Genomic DNA, 22,679 nt, shown 5'->3' on the forward strand with positions numbered 1-22,679 from the left:
GGCCAATGGCCCTACATGACAATCCTGCCGGTAAATCAATAGAAATAAAGGTCAGAAAACTACTGTACCACCTGACATTCACGGAAAATCACCTAGAGAAATGGAAAGGAAATGGAAGAAATGAAATGCTTACCAAGCTCATTCAATAACAGGGCTGTGGAGGAAACAGACAAAGACAACACAGAATAAGAGACCAGATGAATAATGAAAGTAAGAGGAATATCAGCAGAAAGAAATCCAGGCAGATCTGATTCCAGTGGTAGGAAGACACTGCTAACGTGGGTGCCTCCCAGGGAAATGTGGCATTGGGAACAGTTTCCAATAAACAATCCCAATACTAAGTTTTTGCAAATGTGTGTGAGTTATTATATATGGATACAATTCCCCTTATCTGTTATTTTTTGGCATTTAATAAAACATTTCTACTATATATGTTTACATATAGTAAATGTATCTAGTTTACCAAATAGAGTAGAAATGTTTTATGAAGTTAATCTTAACTTCATTTGAGTGAGTCTTCCTCATTAAATATTGCCCAGCAGTTACTGAATTCAACACACGGAAGTCTTAAATCATCCAGGATCTCAGGTGTGACACCTTCCGTTCAATGGAAACAGGTAAAACATCTTAGGAAATTCCATTTTGGCTGCCCTGCCTGAAGGAGACTTTGGTCCAAGGTAATGCTCTCCCTGGAGGTTCTATTTGCAGGGTATTCCTTGGCCATCAAGGGATGCTTATGTTTTTGAAATCCTCAAAACTTGGGTGCCAGGAATTTGCATCTGTTTGTGCGTCCTTCTCTATGACTTCTGCATGTTATAATTAGACAATCACAATTCTTGTGGACACATAATTCCATGGAAACTGACAAGGCAGGTGGTGGGGAGGGGGCATCGCATCCATAATTTATCTTCCAGGTTATGTGCTTTAAGCCCAGACTATACAGTAGCAATTTATTTTGGTGAAAGCTCCCTAGCTAAACATATTATATAAATTTCTTCAGGAGCTGTGGAGGGGAATGCTACAATTCTGTTTTCAGCCCCATTTTGCTGCTAACGGTTAGTGGCATTAGAGGATACTTTCTAAAACAAGTCAGTAATTTTATTTATAGTGACAAGAATCCACTTGGAGGGTGTGAAACCAGATAGTGCTATCAAGGAATTTTAATTTGCCTTTACATGAGGGCATATTTTACTAAAACGACAATTGAAAGAGCTGTATCCAAGATGCTCTTCCTTTAGATAAAAGACAGTGTTTTGGAGGAATACATTTAGAAGTAAGTGCTTTTTTCCTGTATGCTAATGAGGCATTTTTGATCCCATCTTTGTAAGAAATCAGCTCAGTTTTCTAGTGTCTTTTCCTTCTGCCTACTGCCTATGAAACATATTAAATAGGCTGCATTAAAATGGGTCCCCAGTGCTCCATTCTCCATCATTCCAAACGGCTCCCGTTACCATTTGGGACATGATTCCGTCAGGGACATACACTTTTTTTTTTTTTCTTTTTCTGATGGACTCTGAAGTCAGTGAGTTCTTACAAATGTGAGATTAAATTCCCCCAAATGTTGGGTCTATATAGGAATTAGTCCTATATATTTGATATTTTTCCTTACATGTAAAAGTATAAATTTCTTACAAAGGGGTCCATCTAATCATCTTCTATGCTAGTCATCAATTGTTTGGTTGCAATGAGTAAGAGCTATTAATGTGTAGTAAGCTCATTTTACATGTATAATTACATAATCCCTTTAAAGTGGCCACTGTTAGAGGATAATCGTAGGAAGCCCTTGTAAAAATTCAGAATAAAAAATTATCTTTAAGGGTGGTATAAAATTCCTGTCCTTCCTTATCAAAAATAGGCGGCAGAAAATAGAAATAAAATCAAAGAGGACAAAGAAATTGGCTTTTGTTCAAATATTTTCCTAAAAATATGTAAGTACAAATCAACTAAAAAAAATCTAGTTATAGGATACTGTTTATTTCTTTTCTTTTTTTACTACACATATTATAAATTTGTAGATTCTATAAGAATCAAAACATTTCAGAGCATAAGGCTGGTTAGGCCTTAAGCGAGGGCTAAATTCTTCCTAAAGGACCATATCCTTCCTACAAAAGAAAATTTGTATGACTATAGTTTCCTACATCTGGTCCCTTTTAAATATCATATTTGATGATATAAAAAAAATCTCAGGCCAAAATGAACGCTAGAATGTGGATAACATTACTCTTCAAGGATCTTTGTTCTTATTAAATATATATTTTTTGAAAATGGGGTTGTCTAAAGAAGCCTAATTATTGAATTCTTCTGAAAGTACTCATTAGTTGCCATTAGACTCATCTGTCACTACTAATAGGTATTAGGTAGTCTTTGTCACGAATGTTCAAGGGGAGATTTAGTAGTTGGAAGGACATTTTAGAATGATCCCTGAGTAGTAAATACCTGAACACAGAAATCATGCTTTTTAGATCATCACTTCTGAATTACAGAAATCTCTTCTAGCATTTCTTCAATCTGCTTTCAATCAAAGTTAGTGGGCATTTCCTTGAGGAAAATGGGCATTGTCTGGTGCGTTTGTGAATTAGGGGAGGGAGATGAAACCGTTAAAGCTTCAAAGGAAATGAAGGATAGTACTTGGAGCTGAGGAAGAGGAGAGAGTTAAGTGTGAGAGTAGGAGACACGGAGAGAGAAGAGTACAATTTCTCGCTGGTATGTCTTTGTATACTCTCACACCTTTCATTCCTCTTCTTATCCATTTTGGCTCCTCAAGCACAAGGGAGAAACTGCACTCTTTCTCATATTCCTCACGGTCAAATATTCTAATGGTAATGATCTTCCTGTGGGAACACAAGACAAAGGCAAAACAAATGGTTGGAGTCACACGCTCATGCTAGGTGTTCACCAAGCTGCATGTTACCGTGATGTTATGGAAGGGAGAACTGGCAACACATGGACCTCGCAAGTATGTAATAGGGCATGGCAGCTACTCTCAGCGGGCCCCCGTGACCTTGTCTCCTCATTTGCCACTTTCACAAATGCTTCCTGCTTCAGTGAGCTAGCAGGAAGTACCCCGACTAAGGAAGAGAAATCAGAACGCGGGCTTCATTTTGGCACGGCCAGCATCAGTACCACCCTTCCCGGAAACAGGCAGGATTGACTGCCCTGAAAATTCGTCTCTCAGACCTGCCATGTGCAGAGTGGCCAGAATTGGCCGATGGAGCTACAGGCTGGGCCCGCTGTGGCCCCGGGGTGAGATCTATGCCCTGTTACATAGGTGGAGGGATGTGTGTGTTGTGAGCCATGTCCGAAGAGTGCAGGCATCCAGGGGTGGCACAGGCCAGCAGAAGCTGTTGGGCTCAGCCCTGGAGCAGCTCCCCCACCTTTCTTCTCACTCATCTCCACCAGGCGGGGCTCTCCAATCTCAAGGAAGAAGGTCTTGTTTTTCTCATACTCCTCATCATCAATTACCTTGACTGATATTGTTTTGCTGAAACAGAGAAGAATAGAAATTGACGAACAAGGGGAAGAGGAAAGAAAGAGAAGGAACACAGAGAAGACGAAAGCAAGGTTAACGAGTTGCACTTCCAGACAAATGGCCACTGAGAAACTTCTGTACTGTGACTGTCTTCTTCCAGGAGGGGTATGGGATAGGTCCGGAAGATTGGAGAGGTCGCCCAAAGCACAGCTCCCCTGCCCAAGGCCATGGAATGATTTTAGGCAACAGAGAGCACTCAGGACTCGTAGGTTTATCATCACCATGAGAAGGAAAAGCAGAAGAACACAGATCACAATAATAAGAAAAGAAAAATATATTTATTTAATAAATGCCTTAACCGTAGGATTGTCTGAACCATGCCCTGGAATTTACTCATTTAGAACAAATCAGTAAATCACATCAAAATATCAAAAGAGGTTGTCTGTGAGCAATAGGTTTATGGGTCATTTTTCTTGGCCTTCATTCTGCTTTACTGTATTTCCAAACATAATATTTTTGTAATAAATGTATAAGACCATCACAAAATAAAATCAAACTCCTTAATCTTACCCCACCCAATGTCCTAGAATCGAACTCTTACTCAGGCTAGTCAGATTTTCCACCTAGATCACAAAGGGAAAATGTTCATGTTTTATATGTCTTTCTAAACATGGAAGCTGAGACCTCCCAATAGCTATTTTGAAAGGTGGGGGATGGGGGGTCATGACGCTATAGTGATTTTCATCCCACCAAAGCTGAGGTTCAACTTTGACAAAATACACTATTTACACCACTTTCAAACCCCACCCATACACCAAAGCTTTTAGTTAAGAATTTTTCCCGCAATCCATCTGTTAGCACTTCTAGCCTTAGGGTCCTCTGGTTGTGAGTGAAATGGCAGACTGTAGGACAAATGCAAATATTATGCAAATCTCAGTTTCCCATAAGCCTGATGACTCTGAAGATATACCTAATGTTACCTTCTAATTAATAAGGGCTTAATCAATTCCTATATTACCACTTACTCAGAGCCCCCTAAACACTTGTTTGTTCTTGAAAAAAATTTTTTTTCCAGGAACACTGGCCAAGAACATTTCTGACTGAAGTTTTTGAAACACTGAGTTTACACAGACGCATAGTTTTAGTCACTGACATTATTTAGTTTCGGTGGAATTTTCTAGGTCTTCTGGAAGAAAATTAGTTTGTAACTCCCCCCCTTTTTTTTTAAAGACAGGGAGAGTGGGGTGGGAAGGGGTTGAGGGGGAGGGAGAGAGGATCTAAGTGGGCTCCACCCTGAGATCATGACCTGAGCCAAAAGCCAGAGTTGGACACTTAACTCACTGAGCCACCTAGGTGCTCCCCCCTTTTTAAATTATTGATCAAAGCCACCAAGTTTTATTTATACCTATATATGCCAAAGAGCATCAGTATTCTTTCCTAGTATAAAGGAGAAGAAAGGTAGAAGTTGCTTTGAATTCTCTGAATTCCCTAGGCCCTAAGGCTAAATGCTTTAGTCTTGCTTTCTTGGGTTAACACTGTAGAAGTGAGATCAAATGATTGCTTCTGGTCCTCCAGGCCCCATAACCAGCTCTCTGCTCCTCAGCTTACGAAATCCCCGCATGATGCTCATATCCAATTTCTCATTACCAAGGAGTTGGGCTCATGACAGTGCCTTTTCTTTCCTACCTCAGCTGTGTCCTCAAAGACTGAAATACGAAGGCCAGATGAGCAGCTATAAATGACTAAAGCAATAATCATTTTTTCAGAGTAGTTAGATATTTACAAACTTCCAACGGTGTGACAAAGTCCAACTACATGTACGTAGTGAACAGTTCCTGTCTAACTTCTGAAAACTATTCTCTGGAATTGACCTATTTACGTGTGTGTGTGTGTGTGTGTGTGTGTGTGTGTGTGTAAATATATATAAAATCAGTCTACCCTGACTACACTAGGATATCTGATCATTCCTCAATCTCCAAAAGTTACAAATTATTAGAGAAAGCACAAGAAGATGTAAGAAGTGACGATACATGTGCTCTTTACTTCAGAACTGGATTTGATGTTATAAGTGAAATCAAATTTATTCTACAAAAACCTGCCAAAAGTTTACCCTTTTTGTTATCAAATTTATGCATTTTGGATTTCTATCTTCCTGCCTTATAATCATAAACTACAGTTGTTCAGCTCTACTAAAGCAATTAGCCATAAGACCAAGTGTGGAAAAGTGTTAATGGGCATTAGAAGGGCCATGCTACCATCTTTTGGAGCTCATGGCCCATTATTTGTTATCACTTCATGATAGGGTACACTAAGGTGGATGCCATGTTGCAATGTTCTTGCTTATATTACCTAAAAACATTTGACTTCTCTTTCTCCATCTTGTGCTCCCAACCCATCCTACACCACATCACACGTTTTATTAGATTGCAGAAATAGAGTACAGTAGAGATGGTTGGGGTAGCCTGGCTAATAGGGTGCCTTTGTTTAGAAAAAGCTTCCAGTTTTATTCCCAAAGAGCAACATGACAACTCATTCAGAAATAAATAGAAGCAACCAAATAACATTGTTTCTTATTCCTGGCAAATTTAATCCTCTATTGTCCTAACAGCTTTATTTTCTATACTCTGAGTAGCTGATGAGTGTGAGATATATGAAGCCCCACACAATTTGTTTGCATAATAAAATAAGCACTGAAAGTTGATCTTTAGATTATCACTATTTACTAGGATAATAATCCTTAGAAAATGTTTCAGTATTTGATAACTGTGACACTGGAAAATCAAAGAAGAAGAAAAAGAAACCAGTACTTCTGTAGGTGCCTGGCCAAGACACCTAAAATAGATGGGATTTGCATAATGGCATATTTCAAAATCATTAATAATACCATCAGTAGTGTCCCTGACAGGAGGAGCCATTAAATTATAAATTGATTTTCGTGCTCTTGCATAGTAAAATGATTAATAGGAAGCTTGCTTATTAAAGGGCATTTCAGTCCATTTAAAGAGGCAGGATAAAGTCAATCCTTATGAATAAGCCCTTTGAATCAAGAGAGGTAAAAATCAGAAAGGATTGCTAATGCTCACCTTTCGCTTCTCCCCCCAGCAAAGGTAGCAAAGTTGAAATTAATGTAATTTTTAAAGGAACAGATCCTTAGGCTGTCCCTTGTTCACTTCCCAGAGCCTAATGCCTCCTCTTTCATCACATGGGAAGTTACAGGAGATGGGGCGCATTTGGTGAGGACTCCAGGTATAGTTTGATAATCAGCAGAAGCATACCTCTGTTCCTCACAATTCCACAGTGGATATAGAATCTCAAGGATTGAAGGAAACTTAGAGCCCCCCCCCCATTTCCACCCTCTCCCCCGACCCCCTCCCCCATTGCCACACCAATCCCACAGTCACTGAGCTTTTGCTCTGTCATAAGGACTCCTTCTCCCTGAGAACACAGATTCATGCTGGCTGTTCTTTTGTTCTCTTTACCAACGGGGTGAAGTTGGTAAAGTTTTTTTCTTTGGATTGACAGGTTAACCCAAACAAGTCCAGAACAGTAAGGCAGACAGAGCCCTTCATCCAATGGCAGCTCTTATGCTCTTATTGCCCCAATAAGGAACAAATAGAAAAACTGATGTCATGCAATTTTCAACTACCATAATTATGAGGAAGGTAATGAGAGCTTTTCACTTGATTTTTTACACATCTCTAAAGCTGAATAGTGTACTATAAAAGTGATGTTTTCTGGAAACTAGCAAAGCAGTTACAAATCTTATGATAACACTAAATAATTTCTCAATGTGGCCAAAGTTTTTATGGAAATCCATCTTGGTTCCATTTCTAGGGGGAAAATTATTTGATTAAGAAAGATCAGTTTATTGAGTGGAAAAATGCAGGTCATTCCTTTTGATTTTTTTTTCTTTCTTTCTTTTTCTTTTTCTTTTTTTTTTGCAGTGCTTTTCCTTTGGTAATACTAAACCAACATGTATACTTGACTTCTCAGTCTCTCTCTTATCTGATGGGTCTCAAAAGACCTGAGCACCTTCCAACATTTCACCAAGGAGTTTGTATGTCTGGTGGTGACTCAGGCAGATGGTAGAAAGGAAAGAAAGAGGTGGCTTTATTAATGGAGGTAAAGAAAAGAAAAGAAAAGAGAAGAAAAGAAAAGAAAAGAAAAGAAAAGAAAAGAAAAGAAAAGAAAAGGAAAGAAAAGAAAAAAGAAAAAAAAGAGAAAAGAAAAGAAAAGAAATCTCTTTAAAATATATTCCGATCTCTCCTCAGTAAGCCAAAGTAGCATCTGGGCCTCTTTTTCTATTTCCACCTTGATTTGCCCTTCTGTGGTTTCTTTTTCTCAAGACTGCCCTTGATGTTAGAAGTGAGAAAAAGATGAGTTTGGAACGTTAAAGAGAAGAGACGCTCCTTTTAAATCCCCATGCAAAGGATTTTAGTGAGGATTTCACATATTTAGATACTGCAATGGCTGCTTTAAAAATTATTATTAAAAAAATTAAACTCTCTTTAGGCATACTGAGAGGTCAATGGACCTATGAGCACTTTATATTTCTTAATTCACCTGTCTTCGTAACAGCCCTGGAAGTAGCTTCTGCTACTTACCATTCACAGAGGAAACAATGACTCAGAAGTTAAGTAACTCCCAAGGTCACAAAGTGAGATTCCTGTAACTGGCTCCAAAGACTGATACCTTCAAATATATGACCCACAAAGTTCCTTATTCATTCAGCTGTGCAGTATTTTTATGACCACTTTAAAGGATCTGGATCATTATTTTAAATAAATATAAAGGTTTATTGTTTTATCTTTATGTTAACAAGGACTGCCTACATTAGCAATGACAGAATTTCAACTCTGTTGAAATTCTGGGCGGGGGCTTGTTAGAACTACAGAATCTCAGGGTCCACCCCAGACCCACCAAATCAGATCTACATATTAACAAGATACCCAGATGATGCTATGCATGTGAAAGTTTGAGAAGCATGGATCTAGAGAGGACAATGTGTTCTTTTATTAAGTCAGAGAATGAATTAAGAGGCTGGTAAAAGCTGGGCCTGTGTTTTGGACCTGTCTGCATATTAGAATCACATCTGGAGCTCTGCAAACTTTGAGTGTGGGGCAGGACCCACTCATAACCAGTGACATCAAACTCTCTGGTTATGGGGCCCCAACATGAAGATAGTTTTTAAACGTTTTTCAGGTGGTTCCAGTAGGCAGCAGGGACTGGCAGCTGGCTAATGGGGGGCAAGAATGTATGCCTGATGTTTCAAAGAATGTATTAAATAAAGAACAGAATTGTGAGAAAGTCAGTCAAAACTAAATTTCAGATCTAATTAGCAATCTAGACTGAAACATGGGAGAACCATTTTTGCTTTGTTCTTCGCCAGTGTTCTTTTCTGGATTACACAGAGTATTTAAAACTGTTGTTTTCTCCCCTGAGGAAAGGCTGGTCTCCTCAGGCCACCTTCAGAGTACAGGCGAGAAAACACTGTCAGCATTCTGGCAGCAGCGTTTACACTCGTCCAGAGTGATTTCCTTCCCCACAAAGTGATAGGAAGTCTGCTGATAGGCTTTTACACAATGGAAGTTCTATTTGGAGAGTAGAAAAACTAAGGATTTCAACTGCCACAGAAGACAGTAACGCCTCATATCCCTGCTCTCAGCGAACCTCTGAGCCACGTCAGCAAGAGGCCACGTTTGTGGAACTAGAAACGTTCCCCATCAGGGCCACCACACTGAGAAGAAAGAAATGACCCAGGATTGATCACACAGGAAGGCAAAAGATCTGGCAACTTCTCTGACCACACAAGTGATGTCATCAGGTGAGGCAAATTTGAAATTTCATCCCCAGTACACCTGGTGTTAAAAGCTTCAGGATAAACTCCTATTACTCAAAAAGACAAGCCAACTTAAACATGGGCTAAGGATCTGAATAGACACTTCTCCAAAGAAGATCAACAATGGCCAATATGTATGTGAAGAAATGCTCAACATCATTAGTTAGTGGGGAAATGCAAATGAAAGCCACAATGAGATACCGATTCAAACCCACTAAGATGGCTAGAATCAAAAAGATAATAACAAGGGTAGTAGAGAACATAGAGCGATTAGAACTTTCTTACACTGCTGGTAGGAATGTAAAATGCTTGCAGCTGCTTTGGAAAAACTTAGCAGTTCCTCAGAAATTGAAAGATAGAGTGACCCAGCAATTCCACTTATGACCCAGCAATTCCACATCTAGGCATATAAGAGATTTAAAAACATATGTCCACATAAAAACTTATAAATCAATACTCATAGCAGCATTATTCATGAGAGCCCCAAAGTGGAAACAACCTAAATATCCGCCAACTAATGAATGAATAAACATAATGTGGTCTATCTACACAACGGAATATTATTCAACAATAAAAAGAAATGAAATCTTGACACATGCTACTGAAGGATAGCAGAACATGCCACCCCAGAATATGCCACTTTGGTATAATGATAATTTGGAGCTATGGGCACTTGAAAAACAGCAGATGTAGGGAGAGCCTGTCTCTGAACTCCCCTGTCTGCCTAAAGACCGATGCTCCAAAACGAACTTGATTGTCACAGATCCCCTCCCTGGGAATGTCATCAGCCATTATCACAGGAGAGGAGACTAGAAGTAGATGCCACATCCTGACAAACTTTGTCACAAACTGTCATACCTCCCATCTGTTCTTCTAAGGATCTCTTCATCTTTCCTAAAAATCACCTACTTTCCCCTAAGAGGCCTTCATCCCCCACCCCATTCCCTACTAAGATGGTATTGAAGCCTACATTTCAGATACCTTAGAGAGTGACTCATTTTTCCCTGGGTGTCTCTCATGTATGCATGAGGTGTACATGTTAATAAATTCGGGTTTTTCCCTCTTGTTTATCTTTCTTTTATTACATGGTCTCAGCTATAAACTCTAAAAGGTAGAGGGAAAGAGGGAAAGTTATTTTTCCTCCCCTACACTACAACACAGATGAACCTTGAAAACATTACACTGAATGAAAGAAGCCAGACACAAAAGTTCTCATATTATATAATTCCATTTATATGAAAAGTCCGGAATAGGCAAATCCATAGGGACAGAAACTAGCTCAGTGGTTGCCTAGGGCTGAGGGTTGGGGGGTAAATGGGTGGTGACGATCAATGGGTATGCGTTTTCCTTTGGGAGTGATGAAAATGTTCTACAGTTGATTGTAGCAATGGTTACACAATTCCAAAAATACACTAAAACTCATTGAATCGCATATTTTAATTAAGTGAATCTATGACATGTGAATTATATCTTAACAAAGCTGTTATTTAAAAAAAAAAAAAGCAAGCTTCAGCATAAATCCCTTAGAAAGGACTGTTTCTTGGGTGAGAAAAGGTGGTGAGAACATTTAGGCTTTTCAGTATGGAGTTACAAAGTTTGCCAGCCCTCCAAACAGAAAACCAGAGGGCCGCATGCCCCAGACGGGAGAGCCACAGGCCCCAAAGCTAAGTGCCACTGCTCAGCCTGTCAGCTCCGCTCACCTCAGTCCACCCCTTGCCCCAGGCTCCCCGCAGAATCCGTCCCTCCAGGATCAAGGGCTACTGATGTTGTACTTTAACATCCTAAGCACTTCTGGTGGCTCTGGCCTCAGGCCTGCTTCCTTGGCTGATTTCTTTTCCCCAAAGTACAGAGTGTTATAGAAATGTCAGAAGTGGTATTTCCTTCATGGCATTTATTTAAAAAGAAAAGGAGAGGACTGTAATCCTAGGTCATGCCGCTGCCCCCTCGCAGAGTCCCCAGCTCTGTTCGTATCACCTCGGGCGTTACCAGCACCCTCGCGGGCATTCATTTCTCTCGGCCTATGAGGAAAGATGGGCTCACTGTGGATGGCCTTTGTATCCCTTGGTTTACATGCCTGGCCCATTTTCAGCTTTTTTTTTTTTTTTTTTCCTTAAAAAATTGGTTTGATGAGTGGCTTGGGGATTTGGAGTTAGGGAAAGAAAGGGGCAGTCAGAGAAGACCCATGCATTATTCTCCTCATTTTCTGTAAGTGACCCAAATCAACTCCCCTGTCCAATGAACATTCCAAATTAGGATAAAACAGGCTGCTATTCATATATTTCTAATAACATTCTCCCATCATTTTGAGCTTAAGAGAAACTTTGGGCATGGACTCACTTGCGAATTTGCTCAAGATCCCATGTTAAGATGGGTCATAGAGGAGGGGCCGGGCCATGATTCAATCTGTTGTGTCCTTTGATGACACGTCAGGAGCATCATACCAGGATGCAGATTACCCAAGTTCTTCTCTTGGTTCTGCCACTTCCTAGCTGAACTGGTTTTTGGACCAGTTCTGGCATCTTTCTAAACATCAGTGTTACCGTCTATCAAATGCGGATAATACAACTCACTTCACAGTGATTGTGAAGATCAAATCACGGGTGTCATCATTCATCAACTGTAGATAATACAACTTCACAGGGTGTTGCCAAGATCAAATAATGCAATGCATGCCAAATAATTTTGCAAAGAACTGTAAGATATTAGGAACAGTTGTTATTATTAGTTGAAAAGGAGTGGTTTACTCTCTAGTTCTTACTTGCGTGTTCTCCCAGCCACCAAAAGGGGTAGCGGGCAGATGGCAGAGGTGGGGGTCAGGAAATATTTGATGGAGTGATGGGCCATATGCTCAAGTTCACTTTCAAATGTAGCGAGGGATCACATTGCATATTATGCGCTACCCAAGTACAGGATCCTAAATTCGGAGAAGCAAGGGGCACAAGGGCTACTGGTCAGCTTCTCAGTCCCAGCTCCTCTAGGTCCCCTTTGACCACATCAGCTAGTTACATGGAGGGGACTGAAATCATGCTTTCCCTGGAGCTCCAGCTATGAAGCAGAGCCTGATGAACAGGGATTGTACTATTCTGTAACTTGAATAGACTTTGAGGCTCAGAGTTGCTAAAGTAGCTAAACCAAAGTAATTCTCCAGAAGGCCTTGTCATCCATGCACTGAGCTCTGCGTTATCAAGTGGTAATTGAAATGACTGCTTCAAGCAAGGCAAGAGGCAGGGACAGCTAAAATCCTGCTGTTCTCTGGGGATACCAGGAGAATTTTACAGAGAACTGGAGTGGGGCTTTTCCAATAGAAACTTGCTCTATTTCCTTTCCTTCTGCTTACTTTTGTAACTGAAAAGTCACCAATTTCTTTTTTCCAAATGCAAAATAGGAACCACTGTAATTAATTTTTGGTCTCTCCCCCTTTAGCATTGTCAACATTAGTCTCCAAAGAAAAACCTGTGAGCTACCTTCCTGTTCCTAGAAGACTCACTGGTTGGCCGGTTGAAAGAGACACTGCAGGGATCCTAGAGTTATTGTTCCAATAAAGAATATGCTAACATATGCTAGTATACGAAGAATATGCTAGTATCCTCCAAGGTTCTAGTCTATTATGGCAGTCTAGTGTGAAAATCACATGAGTTGAGGGTTTAAGAGAAAATGATACGAATGTGTTAAAAAGTGACCATCATTCTGTGATATATAAAATCTACACCTGACTATTGCCCTGCTTCTCTGCAGTCAATAAACTGCAGTCTTAAGGAGGGTAGAGTCATAAAGATCCTGGGTTTGTTACCTAAATGTGCATGCTGAGACAATTTGTCAACTTCGTGAAAAATAAAGTGGATCAAGCATTGGACATCAGGCTGACTACAGATCTTTGTCTAGATTTTTAAAAATTGTTTAATAATATTGGCATTGTGCCATTTCCATGAGAGAGAGACTTTTAACCAAACGGTGGAGGGTTCTCATCATCTTAAAACTGCTTCTTTAACTTCCTTAAAAAACTTCCATAATTGTCTATAATCTGAGATCTTCGCTGTACTCCTTAAAGTGAATGAGAAAGGTCAAATTCTCTAGAAAGTATTGTTTTGACAAATCCCTCAAAGGTGAGGATAACATTGAATACTTTGTGGCATGAAGCATCTTTTCGTTAAACTGAACACAAACGTCTTTGGTTCCGTTTTAGAAGCTTCTGTGAAGTCCTCGATTTGCCACTGCCCTTTCTAAGAATATGGAATTCAGTGGAATTGATGCGGTTGAAATGCAAAGAAGTTTTTGGAGTCCCATCCTTTTCAAGAGCTCTCTTCATATTGGACATTTTAAACATTCCTGGGTTTTACTGAACTCCCTCCAGAGATTATTTATGCATTTGGACCTTCCTCCTTTGTCAAAATTCTTTGTTCAAAGTGGAGTACCCCTGGAAGACGGTGGAGAAATTTCACTCCCAGAATGTTATAGAACAGCGGACAGCCTATGCCGAAAGCATCTCCATCCGAGAGAGGCCAGCTTTAAAGACAGAACATCAAGCAAGCAAGCCAGGCTTTCTTCAGCTTTTTTATTCTTTCTCTTTTCCTTCCCCCCCTTCTTTCTCGATGGCCACAAAATATTCGATGGCAAATCAGTCTCTCTCTGCACGCATTCATATAAAATACTCTAAAAGATAAGATGCCACATATTTTCTTGAACAGAGCCAAACGAAATCAATAGTTAGTGAATTGTTGCTGATTTTTTTATTTCACGTTTCTGTTGCATGTCTAACATTTTATTGCTATTTTACATTAGATTAAGCAATCAATCCTTATGTGTTCTTACTATATATTCTATAAATATGTTTTGGTTTTAGTTTTGCATTTCACAATGGGGGCTCAGGGTTTACAAAAAATCAAAAACAGCAAATAATAATAATATTTATTGACTACCTACTCAGTGGGGTGTGATGTTAGAAATGCAGACTGGGCTCAGGTTTGTTTATACTGAAGATGTCATGTAAGAAGCTTTCCAGGAAGTCTATTAAACTATTCCAATGTTCATTTTTTTCCAAAAATAACAATTATTAAGGCGACCCAGGACTCTGTGACCCTATCCATGGCTCTGAGTCATTGTCATTCCACAATATGGGTAGAGAAAATGACCTCCTAAAATGCTTTCTTAAGAAAGGGAATGAGGGGGCGGCTGGGTGGCTCAGTCATTAAGTGTCTGCCTTCGGCTCAGGTCATGGTCCCAGGGTCCTGGGATCGAGCCCCACATTGGGCTCCCTGCTCCGCGGGAAGCCTGCTTCTCCCTCTCCCACTCCCCCTGCTTGTGTTCCCTCTCTCGCTGTCTCTCTCTCTCTCTCTCTCTCTCTCTCTCTCTGTCAAATAAATAAGTAAAATCTTTTAAAAAAAAGAAAGAAAGAAAGGGAATCAGGTTGCGAAATTCTCCCTCTGCCATTTACTAGCTGCACCTATATGAATTACTTATTCTTTCTAAGTCTCAAGCTCCTGCTCTGTAAAGTGGTTAAAGTGATGGTATTTATCTCATCTAATTGCTGCAAACAGTAATTGTGATAATGCATACAAAATGCTTAACACAGAGGTTGGCATATATTAAGTGCTAAATGAATATTAGCTATTTCTATTATGACCATGATCAATATTGTATCAAGTTAAGAACTGGGACTTTTGGGAATGAACTGCCTATAACTTGCAAATGGCTTAATCTACGCATTAGTTTTCTCCTCTATAAAAATGGAATGATTAGATCTATATTATAAGTTTGTTGAGAGGATTAGAGAGGAAAACAGAATAGTAAGCAATCAATAAGTGATGGTTATCAAAATTATTATTATGGAGAGCAAGGAGAACTAAAGTATTTCAGTGAAGCTTATTTACTAACATGAAGGGGTAGATTAGTAGAAATCGATAATACAGTCCTTTTTTTAAAAAAATCAAATTTTCAGTGTCTATCTTTGGCTTTTGCTTTCCCTGATAACCTAGGGGAAAAAAAAAAAACTTGATTCTGAACAGAATTCTGTCCTTGTGCATGTGAAATATCAGCAAGCCTGTATTTCATGGGCTTTTTTCACTAAATACAGCTAAAATAATATGAATTGCTTTCAGATAATTTGTGTTATTTCTCTTAAATTGCTTTTCCTGCTTATTAAAGTAATCCTTGCTCATTGTTGAGAATTTGACAAATGCAGAAATGGAAAAAAATAAAAATTACCCGTAAGGTTACCACTAGAGATCACCATTTAACATTTAAAAATGTTCGCTTTTTGCTTTTAAAATACATAACTACAGAATTTGGACTATATTGCATTTGTATGTGTGTAAATAAAATTCAGTGTCATGATTTTTCACCCAATGTATTTTGAACATTTCCTGTGGCACAAAATTTTTAAACCTTTCCTTTAGAATGGCACAAGGTTATCCCATGAAATGTCTTTACAATACTGTAATTAACTCTTTATGAATGAATTGTGAGTCATTGTTTTTCTCTTTGCTATCCCTATCCATCTAGACTGATCTCTGTTTTATAGGGGGAAATAAATAAAACAAGCCAAAAATATTATGAACATTTGATGCTTTCCTGTGGATGCACTACTTGGGATTAGTTTTGTTAGAGGTGAATGGTTATTTTCCCTATAATGTTCCTACATGTGTGGGTTCCACTCTGGACTCCTACTCTAGGTGGTAACCTTCCTCAGCTACATCTTCTGTTGGCCTTTTTTGAAGTTCTTGCCTGCCCTGTAGAAAAATTGTACATCCATTTTTAAACAGGGAAATTCTCTTCTCAGTCATTACTAACCGTCTGGCTAGTTTTGCTGGAAAATTTTTTCAGGAATCATCTGCCAATGTTGTTTCCCTAGAAGGCCATTCTGGCTACCTCACTAAGCTCCTGTTCATTCTGCAGCAAATAATTCCTCATGCTAAATCACTCAGAAATACCCACGATTATGCCCTTCTCCTAATCACCCACTCCCGTTTGTCATCGAAATGGCATTAGTCATTTTCTACTCAAATTCAGCCGTTGCTTTCCAAATACCTCACCTTCCAGTCTAGAAGCACAATCTTCCAATCTTCGATCACAGAAAGGCACGTCTCATGATACAAATGAGCAAACAGACGCAATGACATTGGCCAACACCTCAAAACTAGATAGCAGAGTCAGGATTAAAATTCATCTCCAGACTTTCGGTCCATATCTGGCATTTGTTTATTCTGTTATTATCCTAGTGTTTTTCTTCTCTGGTGCTTAGCTGGAATCCCATTCACCCCCCTGGAGGAAATCTTCCTTTCCCTACTCTCTTTTTAATGAAGTAAAAGCTGATGCTGATAATAGAAGGAAAGGCATGATTTTCTTTGTTAACTCCCTGCCTTTTATCATTGTCTGTCATGCGGATGAATGCTTTATGAAGTAAATGGCCCATACACTGGAAACATGGACTTCCTTTAGTAAGGATGGCTGTGTATAACCGTGACCTGGTGAGTCTTTGACATGAAAACAGTCTGCAACATCCACGGAAACACTCAGTGAAGAAGAAGAAATCAAAACAAACCCATGGTCTTAATTGTATCTCAAGTCTTCTGGGTCTCACCGTTAGCAGCTGTCCATCTTGGCCTTTCTCTCTGTTTCCTTCCTTCTTCCCACCAGAGTCACGGTGTACCCCTAGTAGCTACTAGATAGGGAACCCGAAGATCCCTTTGTACCACGATGAGAATGCTCAATAATTACGTGTAATTTTTTTCCACTTAAAGAAGATAGTTCAATTTTAAAGGGTCCCCATTTTCTTAATTCAAAGAGAGTAATTATGGAAGAAGGCACTGGTTTTGCAGCAACGTGGTGAGCCGTAAATGCCCTGAATTGTGTGCCTCTGTGTGGTGAAATCCTTCCTCAGTGTCTAATCCAACCAGGCAAAAATTAAAAGTGATATAAACTATGAATCAAAAATTATTACCAGCAAAATATCAAGGGCCTCAGTATGCCCCCCTGCTTTGCCCTGCTGCTTTCCACTCTGTGCAAAACACAACGATTCACTGGCTGTGGACTCTCGCTGAACTTTTCAGTGCAGCACTTACTTGGATGTTTAAATCTCTTTCAGGTATTCCACTTGGTTTAAAACTGCTCCACACAGTTATCGTTTGGAGCTCATATTCTTAACAGAAGGGACCCAAGGCACTTTATAGGTAATCATCGCAAGAGAAAATCAGCAAGAAGACAATTTAGCTTCCTATTGATGCCAGCAATTTAAAGCTTAAAATCAAAATTAACCAAAAGCAGAATCGAGTTTATTGGCTTTGAACTGAAAATGCGTTTTGCCTTTTTCCCTTTTATGTTTTTTGTTTGTAATGGAAGTTTTCCAGTTAGACTTTCCAGAACCAGAACAGGTTTACAGAACGCGAATAATGCCATTGTTTAACAAAATTGAACCACTAGACCAAACACAGTGAGAAAGTACTTGGTGAGCAATTCTTGGATTAATTACAGGGCTTCTGATGAGATGCATTTAAAAATGCACATCGATTTTAGGAGGAAATCTGTAAGTAGGCTTTTACATTTTTTTTAAGTTTTTTATTTTGTGATGGATTGTATGTTGTTCACAGTTAGTGCTCAAATAGCAAATCCTCATCATTTCACCTTTTGACCCAGGTGTAATCTTCTTACAGGGAAGGGTTATTGTTGTTATGATTTGTGCTACTTGACAAATTCTCTAGAAAGTCTGCACTTTTGTTCAGAGACTCTGGTAGGTGGAGAGGACATACGGTATCTAGACTGGTACTGGCAGCATTGATGGATTTATAGCTGTTAGCTGTAACTGTATAAATGTAACAGCTCTTAGCACCATGACCTTGGTCAATTCACTTTCCCTCTCCAAATTTCTTTTTTTTTAAATTTCATTTATTTGAGAGAGAGAGTGAGAGAGAGAGCACAAGAAGGGTAGGGTCAGATGGAAAAGCAGACTCTCCGCTGAGCAGGGAGCCCGATGCGGGACTCGATCCTGGGACTCCGGGATCATGACCTGAGCCGAAGGCAGACACTTAACCAACTAAGCCACCCAGGTGCCCTCCCTCTCCAAATTTCAATTTCATCAAATGTAAAGTGAGAACCCCCCAGGGCTGACATGAAAAACAAATGAAGGATGGGGTCGCTGGGTGATGGACATTGGGGAGGGTATCTGCTGTGGTGAGTGCTGTGAATTGTGTAAGACTGCTGAATCACAGATCTGTACCCCTGAAATAAATAACACATAATATGTTCATTAAAAAAAAAGAAAAACAAATGAAATACTGTATATGAAAGAGCCTTTCCCACTGGAAGCATTTTCAAATGTCAGGTGCTTTTATTATTACTATCTAGTTTCATCTTCTCATTTCACAACTGAACAAACTTGGGTCTCTTGATTCCAACCATCTTTCCATTAGAGCTTCCTCAGCTCCACTCTAAAATATGGATAGGGTATTAATATTAATCTTCCAATATTCATTTTGGAAAGTAACAGTTTACTGTGTGAACAGTCAGGCACTAATATCAGACACCTATCCATGGATCTCCTTTCAGAGTTGTTTTATATTTATATCACTAAAACATAGAAATTATGGCAGCAGATAAAATTGACTGCTAGAACATGAGCTAATACTTTATTACATATGTATTATGATACTGTCCTATTGGATTTTAACACTTCTATTAACTTTTATTATATAGAATTAGATTTAACTCATTATTAATTATAATATATGGTTCATTTAATAAAATGGAGAAATAAGGGAGGCATGCGAGTACATCTCACAGACTGGTCTATGTATCCTGAGTAAATCTTACTAACTCAGTAGAAATAAGAATTTTTTAGTAGTTTGTACTAATTAGATCAGAGAAGCCTTAAAAATTTATTTATGGATTTTCCTCGTTATATTAACTGGCTGTCTCGGTGTAACATTCACAGGGCCTGAATACTTTTTTCTATTAAATCATCTTTGAGTTTCTAGAATAATCAAAATGTTCTCCATAGTTTTAACTAAATTTCTTTCATGAGGTCAGACTTCCTGATATAGGTATTCAAAGTTTAGTGAAGATGGTGGCAAATTGAAGAGAATCCATAAAAACACAGTTCTGGGTCTTCAGAGCCCCCCAGATGTAAAATTTTTTGTCCAAGCCACCTGTGCTCAATAGCAGTGTAGCTGCCAAGGGCCAGGATACCGGTAGGTATGTCACGTGCGTCCCTCATGACAGTGAGCCCAGGGCCGGCATGAGGTATTTGCTTAAAAGACATTTGTGATGACACAGCTATTCTCACTGTCACACATTTGTACTTGAGTCTGTATTGCTCTATCAAGGTCTCTGAGATTTCTTGGTAAAAAGCAGCCCACATATTTTTTAGATGAAAAGACAGGCTCCTTGGTGTGGGTTTGGCCACGAGAGTGAGCAAAATGGGCAGTGTGTAGGTGATTCACGTTCATGACTTGGACCTCACCATGAAGGGCCAGATGAAGTTATCAGGCATACTTCAGATTCCTATGGCCTGTTATTCCCTCCAGCCATTCCACAGTCCAACTATGTGTCAGATCCACGACTGGTGTCAGGGATAGAAAGAAGAATAGGAAGCCACAGCTTAGAGGGGGGGACAGGTATGGAAACCAAAGGTCACCTACCTCCTTATGTGCTACATAGAAGCCAGGGCTTTGTGCAGAGGGAGCTCAGAGGGTGGGGAATTTCACAAATTTCACAAATTCAGGAATAACTGGACTGGGTCTTAAAGGAAGAGTAGCGTTTTGCCAGGCAGAAATACATTTAGGCTCAAAAAGAGGAAACACAAACAAGCCTGGTGCAAGTAACAGAGAAATGAAAAGGCATGAGAAGTGTGAGGTGCTGTTGGGCTCCTGTTTTGGTGCTCATGTAGGTGGAGGAGGATTGATGGGAGATGAACCAGGAAAGAGGGCTAGGAGTCAGAAGAAATGTTGTCATGTGGGCACAATCTTGTAACAAAGAGCCAATGGGCCTTTTTGATTATGGGCTGCCATGATCAATTTTGACCTTAAGGACAATCAGTCTTACTGAGTAGAGCTTATGTTGTAGAGGAATAGAATGAAAGTGAAGGAGAGCACAGAGAAGCAGCCATGGAGAAAATGCCATGGATTTCTGGATGGGCAGAATCTAACGTCCCTGCCAGATTAGCTGGCCAGGTACCCTGCCTGCAGCACGTTTTGAGAAATTGGCCCCCAGCCTCTAGTCTACATCTGTCAAAGCTGAAGAAATAGAAATTGCTTTAATGTTTTAATTTCTTTTCTGCAACCTCTCCTTCCTGAAAACTTGTCTGTGGGTTAGAGAAAACAAATTGAAATTCCATGAAATGGTCTCTCTGAGCTCCTCCTTTCACACGCAACAATCAATTTCTTACAGCAAGGTGGGCGTCGTAAAGTACAAATTCTGTTGGAGAAAACATCAGATTGTAAAGCTGACCCAATTTTCATGAACAGAAAATCTAATTATCTGCCATCAATTCAGGTCTGGGCACATATTTCATTTTATTTTTATCAGGTGTGAGTGGTTTTGGCAAGCTTTATGACAAAATATCTAGATGTACACATTGAGTTTTTAAATGAAAGTATCAAAAACTAAAGTCTCAGGTTAATGAATTACATGGAAAATTGCTGTCACATTACATTAACTTATACAGTATTGCCAGGAGGATTGGTGAGAGAATTACAACCAAAATGATGTAATGAATTAGAAATTTACAAGTTGGGCTGTGGAAAGGGTAAAACGAATATGATTCTGCTGATACAGTGAGCAGTCACTAAGAAGAGTGATCGATTCTTAAGTTACTTAGGAGGCTGTGTGTGTGTGTGTGTGTGTGTGTGTGTGTGTATGCATGCACGTGCGCATACAAGTGCACACAGAGAGAAGAGAGAGAGGGAGACAGAGAAAGAGGAAACAGAAAGAATAAAGTGTCTTGAGGTTTCTGATGAGAAATAGTGATTTACTCTAGGAGGTAAATGAGGTGTAAGAAGATGGAAGGCATGAATAAAATGACATCTGCTCCTTGCTCTTCTTTGTTTAGGCAGACAGGAGCAGTGAGAGGTTGAAGGCAAAAGAGATGACAAGGGTTCGGCAACAGTAGTTGGGGTCATGTCCGAGGGCCTGACTTGATCACAGACTGGACTATTGGGACTGGGGAAGAGGTCAGAATCTGATGATCAACAAGCTTATTGTGATGCTAGGCTAGGCTAGGCTAGAGGGCTAGGTTAGGGTTTCTAAAATCCCTCCTACTTCAGGTCGGGGGGTGGCGGGGGCTGAGAAAGCCCGTTGGGGTCAGCCCAGGGGTGTGGAGAACTGAGGAAAGAGATTAAGCTGAGAAAGAATTTGGCCACCACAATGCCTTCTCTTGGACTCTTTCTACCTGCTGCCTCTCAAATCTCTTCTATGTGGTTATATCTTTCTTTGTGATTGTTTAATAACTATAAGATATTTACATAAACGATGTTTTCAACGGTCTAAGCACAGGAGATAGCTGACATAATAATATGGAAGGCTAAGGAATTTTGTGGGGAGGAGATAATAGACTCTGATCTTGATATACTTAATCTAAGCTATTATGGGAAATGTCTTATCCTATGTGTGGAATATGGGCCTTCAGTGAAGATGAAGTGTCTAAATGAGGGGTCTCTGTCATGCCTATTGAAATGGAAACTAAAGCCCTTCATGTGAGCTGATAGACTTTCCCTAAAAGAGTGAGCTCAGAAAACAAAAGCCAAGGAATGTAGAACCTGATACTGTAATATCTTTGGTAACAGTGTGAAAAAGAGGAGACGCTGACGCACACACACATCCACACACACACACACGCACACACACACACACACACTCAAGGCACCAGTTATGGGAAGGTGGGAAATTGAAGCTTTAGGTAGGATGTCCTTTAACTCGAAGAGGGAGACTCTAGCATGTCAAAATCAGAAGATCTCTACAATTGTAGAGAAAAAAAAAAAAGAGGTCATGGTTTGGGCCAAGGCGAGACTATTGGAAATAAAGCTGAAGAGCTGGTTTGTGTAGTGATTTGAAGGGAGATAGGAAAGATTTTTGAGTTAGTAATGTTGTTGGTGGTTTCAACACAAAAGAGAAAGGGAATGAGATGGCATATAGTAGGGGTAGTCATAGTGAATGGTGACTTTCTACATAGGAAGTGACCTGAAATGGATTCCTAGTGAAAAGAAGACTTGTGGCATCTTGAGAAATCAGATTGTAAACTTGTGTGGTCCTGAGGCATATGCAAGGAATATTATATTAGACCAATAGGTCCTCAGCTCCAGCTGACCATTAGAATTTCCTGCAAAGTTTTATTTATTTATTTATTTATTTTTAAAAGATTTTATTTATTTATTTGAGAGAGAGAGA

The 22,679-nt window shown here is 39.6% G+C and overlaps 1 protein-coding gene across 10 annotated transcripts in view; it reads right to left on the minus strand.

The window, feature by feature from the left end:
* The window catches only part of SLC8A1 (solute carrier family 8 member A1), a 358,133-nt gene that overhangs the window by 53,473 nt on the left and 281,981 nt on the right, over nucleotides 1-22,679 (minus strand). For 5 of the 10 annotated variants that reach the window (XM_073897336.1, XM_073897335.1, XM_073897334.1 and 2 more), the window contains exons 3-4: nucleotides 3,375-3,481; nucleotides 134-154 (exon numbers count right to left, since the gene is read on the minus strand). The exons of 3 other annotated variants lie outside the window; for them this stretch is intronic. In XM_073897336.1, coding sequence (XP_073753437.1) covers nucleotides 134-154; nucleotides 3,375-3,481 — 128 coding nt within the window. Of the gene's footprint in view, nucleotides 1-133; nucleotides 155-2,727; nucleotides 2,832-3,374; nucleotides 3,482-22,679 lie in introns of all 10 variants that reach the window. 2 more of the 10 variants (XM_025868122.2, XM_025868123.2) reach the window with 2 other exon arrangements.

This window comes from Callorhinus ursinus, unplaced genomic scaffold, assembly GCF_003265705.2.
Source record: "Callorhinus ursinus isolate GAN/ISIS: 27379988/994484 unplaced genomic scaffold, GSC_fseal_2.0 scaffold10, whole genome shotgun sequence".
In the NCBI taxonomy this organism is placed as follows: domain Eukaryota; kingdom Metazoa; phylum Chordata; class Mammalia; order Carnivora; family Otariidae; genus Callorhinus; species Callorhinus ursinus.